Genomic DNA, 5,832 nt, shown 5'->3' with positions numbered 1-5,832 from the left:
TAAATTTCTGATCCAACTTTATTAGACACCACCTCAGCAGAGGATCGTTTTAAACAGAGAAACACATGTCGGAGTAATAAAATAGCTTAAAGCTAAAAAAAAAAAATCTGATGGATACATAAAGCTAGAGATGCACCGATCCAGTATCAGTATCGGTTTTGGTCCAGATCTTGAAAGAAATTCTAGGTCCGGTATCAGTGACAATGTGCCTGATTGATAAATGCAGATCTGTTGAGCCTAACTCTATGTTTTGTGGTTGTAACAACATGCTTTATCATTTATTTTAGATTATATTTGTAACTTTTAATGGAACTTTCTGAACCATTTAAAATGTTTATTGCAGTTTATTTTAACATGTTTGACCAACATTATCATCCGGTTATTTTTGTCAGTTTCATTATTATATATTTTTGCATCGGCTGTTATAATCCTAATTGCACTGACTGAACAAACTGAAGTTGTTTTTACATGTTTGACCAAGCTTGTGAAGCTATGTTGTATTTAAAGCTGCAGTATGTAACTTTTATTTTAAAAATATATGTTTCTACATATTTGCTAAAAACATCGACATCCTCCTCCTCCCTGATCTGTTAGTGCTGCCTGAAGAAATGCACCAAAAACAACCAATCAGAGCCGGGAGGAGGGTCTTAGCGGAGCAACAACTTACCGATAAGGTAAACTGTTTATGCTATGCTAACTAGAATTAGCATTCACAACAGGATGAGCAGCACAACATGGAGGGTAGTTACACACTGCAGCTTTAACTGAGCTGTAGAGGGCCAGTTCTGATACCAAACCTCAGATATCGGTTTTGTTCGGTAAGAGGTGGATCGGTGCATCGCTGGTGAACCGCCTGTAGGACGGGAAGCCTGTCGCCCCTCACACCCGTTCAGTCTTGGCGTGGTTGGCGGAGCGGTCGACCTCCCGGGCGGTTCCGCCCCGTCTGGAGTAGAAGAAGCTGTTCTCCCTGGACGGGTTGGTGATGAGGGCGACCTGGAAGCAGAGGATGACGACGCCGCCCAGCAGGCAGAGCCCGGCTCCCACCCAGCCCACGTACAGAGAGTAGCCGAAGGACATGAGGTGCTCCGCTTTGTTCGCTCCGATGGGGAACCAGACGGTCGCTACGGCACCAAAAACAGCTGTGTGACAAAGAAAGGATGAGGAAAAGGTGATCAGTTCCATATCTGAATCTGTCTGGTCCAGAGGGCAGGAACTGTCCGTCCACCAGGAAGCAGAATCAGACAAACGGATTCAGTCGGGTCAGGAAGGAGCCTCTTGTTTTTATTTCTCCTCTAAAACGGCTGAACAGACCAGATGAAAGTCCTGGAAGAGTAAATATGTCCTCCAGCTGCTCAGTGTTAAACTCAGTTCTCTGAAGCTGTTCCCACAATCAAGAAGCTGAAAAACTACAGAAAACTCAAACGCTACAAAATTAAAAAAATATCTTTAAAGCTGCTGTAGAATGAAACGTTTATAAAAAATATTTTTTACATAATTGTTGAAGCTGCCTGTATATTAGAACGATATGAGACAGATCATCTGTGCAAAAATCAACCTCCTCTGTCTTCTCTTAGTGCTGACCAGAAACAAGCAATCACAATCAGGAGGCGGGTCTTAGTGCTGTCAATCACCCTCCATGTGGTGCTGCTCATCCCGGCTAAAGCTAGCATAGCCTGTCATGAATGCTAAGGCTAGTTAGCATGGCCACTGATGACGGTGGTAAGCTCCGCCTCCTGGCTCTGATTGGTTGCTTTTGGTGCATTTCTTCAGAAAGTAGCTCAGACAGGAGGTGAGGAGATCGATCTGTCTCATAACAAACTGTTACTACCTGGTGACAGTTAACAAATATCTAAATAACATATTTTTATAAAAGTTACATTAAATCTCAAAACAAAAAGTAAAGCTGGAGGTGCCAAACTGCAGAGCCTGGGGAGATTTTCACTTTCTGTCAGGGAGGAGGTTAATGTGAGGATATCTGTTTAAAATCCAGCTTCATTTCAAACAACATCTGCATTTTTACTTACATTAAGTTCAGATAAAATAACTTTTAATCCTCCAAGACCACAGCTGTGTGCAGAATGCAGAAAAAATACCTTCTGCTGAAAGCTGGAAATACTTTTCACTCCGGAGAAAAGAAATCTTTTTTTTTACATTCCTTTTCATGAGCAACAAACTGCAAAGATTTATGAAATTCATAACCAACAGCAGCTGGTCAAATTAAATCCTAATGAATTAAAGTTTGTTTTTTTAGAAGGGAAAAAGTTGAAGAGGTGTGAATCCTTTAACAGTTCCCTGTGAACTCGACTGGTTCAGGGAAATGATGTGTCTCTGGAGTCTTCCTCACCCATGACGATGAAGAGGACGCCGCCCACCTGGGTGCGGCGCTTCTTAACGGTGGCGGAGTAGTTGCTAGGCAACCGAATGCAGGGCATGGACATGAGGACCAGCAGCAGGGCGGGGACGCCCAGGAGACACGCGGCGATCATCAGAGCCCGGGACACCTGGACGTACGCTGCCAGACACGGAGAAACATCTGGTTATGATGCTGCCAACGCCGCAGCGCTCACATCTGGAGCCGCGGCTGCTGGAATGCAGCGCACTGGGAGCACTGGGAGCACTGGGAGGCACGTCTCAAACCATCAGCATCTCCTCAAACATGTTACTGCTGCACTGACATGTTTTCAGTTCAGCTATTTATTCATATTAATACTTAGAAGTCCACAATGTTTGGAATTAAGACTCCATTTATCCATAAATCTGTGCAAAACTAACAAGCAGCAAAAGTCCAAATCCAAACTCATTCTGCATATTTTCAGAGCGACTCCAGAAAGTTTTCAGCTGGTTCACAAAATGAGAACCAAAAACTTAAACATTTAAGACCAATGGAGAAACTCTATGTTTCCTTTTAACCAAAAATAAAAAAAAATCTTTAGGCTGGTCGATGGTTTGGAAGTTATGCATTAGAGATGAAAATATGTTTCCAGAGTTTTAATTATTATTTTTAAGAAAACATAATATCAAATATATTATCAGATTATTTTGCATTATATATGTGTACACTTAATATATGTAATAATCCCCCAAAAACTGTAAAAAGACATTCTGCTTTTTGAATAGTTTGGCAGAGACTATTGGTTAAAGTTTTTCAAGTCATGTAGCAATTAATCAATGAATTGGATTATAAGTTAGAATGAGCTCAATAATTTCCATTCTGATGATAAATAATTTTGTTTACACAGACATTGTTATCCATTTTGTTGGTTATAAGTAATTTTTACTTCTGTTTATTGATTTGTTTTTGGATATTTAAAATATCTTCCAGTTCCAGTGTGAAGAGTTATCTACAAAATTAAAGTTTGTCTCTGAGGTGTGAACCTGAATTACCATGTCATGATCAATACATTAATTGAAAATGGTCTCAAAATAACAATATTATAATTTCTTTTGATAATTAGTGGGACAGTTTATCGTCCAGTAACATTTGTTATGGTGCAGGCCTGATGCTGTGGGAGGAGCTTATGCTGATTTTATATCTGGTGTCTTTCCAAGACTGAACAATAAAGTTAAATCTCAAAGTTTGGGTGAAAAACCAGAAGTAAAACATTAGGAGATGTTTTTGTTTGAAATGGAGTTGGTGGGTTTCCTGCATCCCTACAGCAGCTGCAGGATTTCATAAAACCTTTCGGTTTTTCTTTCCATCTCAACTGTTTTGATATTTTTGAAGAAAAACAGAATATTTCTGGTCTTCAAGAAGAAGAAAGAAAAAAGTTGTTAGTTGTTCACTAAAGGTGTTCTTGGTTTCTTTTTGCCTCTATTAGATAATGTTGTGAATATCACTGGCTGGTGCTATATTTCTGTTATTTTATTCTGAAAAATATGGACTGCATTTGACCTCCTAGTTTGAAAAACTGGAGAGTTATTGATTAAGAAACTTTTAAAAATTACTATTGAGGGATGGATTCAGACTTTTGCTCAGTGGTTAAATGATAAAAACAGTCAAACTTTTTCTAGTAGCTAAAAAAAAGCAGCAGCAGGAAGCAGCAGCAGGACCAGGTTAAAGGAGCAGCAGGAATCAGCAGCAGGACCAGGTTAAAGGAGCAGCAGGACCAGGTTAAAGGAGCAGCAGGAATCAGCAGCAGGACCAGGTTAAAGGAGCAGCAGGACCAGGTTAAAGGAGCAGCAGGACCAGGTTAAAGGAGCAGCAGGAATCAGCAGCAGGACCAGGTTAAAGGAGCAGCAGGACCAGGTGAAAGGAGCAGCAGGACCAGGTTAAAGGAGCAGCAGGAATCAGCAGCAGGACCAGGTTAAAGGAGCAGCAGGAATCAGCAGCAGGACCAGGTTAAAGGAGCAGCAGGACCAGGTTAAAGGAGCAGCAGGACCAGGTTAAAGGAGCAGCAGGACCAGGTTAAAGGAGCAGCAGGACCAGGTTAAAGGAGCAGCAGGAATCAGCAGCAGGACCAGGTTAAAGGAGCAGCTTCTTACCGGGCAGCGAGAACATCTGGTCCAGAGACACACAGTGGTAGAGCGACGGAGACACCACGCACTCGGCCCACAGGCCGCGCGACCCCAGCTCGTCCATGCGCAGGCAGGTGGCCACCGAGTAGTCGCACGTCCGGACCCAGTCGTTGGTCGCCGTGGCAAAGATGAGCCCGACCCACCCCACGCAGCTCCCCCCGATGCCAACCAGCTGCCTGCATATGTGCGCCATGGAGATCCGCCGTGCGTCTTTACACGTTCCAAAAAACACTACTTTTATCTTCCTGAGGGCTTTTAGCCGTTGGTTATTTTCTTTCCTGTCTCCAGGAAATAAAAACTTATCCAAATGTTCTTTACTGGGTAAATAAAGCACAAATTTCAGCAGGTTCTTCTGCGTAATTCAGAAAGGAAAAAAAAAATCCCTGAAAGATGCTTTTCCTTGACTAAAAATGTTTCAAAAAGTCTGAAATAAGATGAGGAGCTGCTGCACCGTGTCCCGTTGTGCGTTATCCACAAGGAAAGAAAATCATAAGATTTATCTCAGGGTGTGGCGCGAACCTGCCCCCCTCCCAACGCCAACCAGGGAAAATCCAGATCCAAACCTGAACCAGATGGAGAGCAGAGGAGCAGCAGGGCTGAGCTGAGACATCTGGAGGGCAAAGGTCAGGATCTGCATCTTCAGGAAGGAACTCAGAGACATGAATCTGAATCAGTTTCCTTCAGATGCAGCAGCTTTAAACCGCAGAGTGTCAGGGACACCATGGGCAGGAAAACAGGAGTAAATGTCTGTCAAAAACTCAGAAACTGAGTTTAATCTCAGAAATTTTGTAGAAAGTTTTTTTTAAATTTCTGAGCTCCCAAAGTCGTGGATGTGTTTAATAATCAGTCCTCCCTACAAAATATATTAAGATGACATTTTAATGCTATATCACCAGTAAAATAACATTTAAACTGTTCAAACATAAAGATGAATAACAATTTTAAAATATAATCATGTAATATTTTATAATAAATAAACTGCAAAGTGAAAATGATAAAAATCTAACATTAAGTCAGATAACTGAAAAACTAAATATATATTTAACAAATAAAAAATAGGAAAATAAAACTTATTTCAAAACTACAAAAATCTTTTTCTGTTAATGATTAAGATAAATGATGAATGAAAATATTCTTTTGTACTACATTTTCATTTTAAACAGTTTTATATGTAAAATTCTGAATTATTTCCATTGTAAAATTATTTTATTTGTTTAACTTTTGCATATAAAATGTGTTTTTCTCTTTATTATCTTTTATAAATTAATTTCATTACACCATCAGAACTCTGAGGGCTGAAGGAAAACCAGCAGCCGG

At 40.7% G+C, this 5,832-nt stretch overlaps 1 protein-coding gene across 1 annotated transcript; it reads right to left on the bottom strand.

Moving 5' to 3' along the window:
* On the bottom strand, positions 1–5,727 carry LOC106932874 (claudin-11-like). The gene is made up of 3 exons (XM_015011817.2): positions 4,483–5,727; positions 2,345–2,512; positions 1–1,139 (listed from the first exon to the last, which is right to left on the bottom strand). Exons 1-3 carry the CDS (start codon positions 4,706–4,708, stop codon positions 880–882), a joined length of 654 nt encoding a protein of 217 aa, XP_014867303.1. The 5' UTR covers positions 4,709–5,727; the 3' UTR covers positions 1–879.
* Between the last annotated feature and the right edge of the window lie 105 nt (positions 5,728–5,832).

This window comes from Poecilia mexicana, unplaced genomic scaffold (genome assembly GCF_051168715.1).
Source record: "Poecilia mexicana isolate PSO_F unplaced genomic scaffold, ASM5116871v1 scaffold_15, whole genome shotgun sequence".
In the NCBI taxonomy this organism is placed as follows: Eukaryota; Metazoa; Chordata; class Actinopteri; order Cyprinodontiformes; family Poeciliidae; genus Poecilia; species Poecilia mexicana.
The sequence above is the reverse complement of the archived record's forward strand: the minus strand, read 5'-3'. Positions and strand labels throughout refer to the sequence as shown.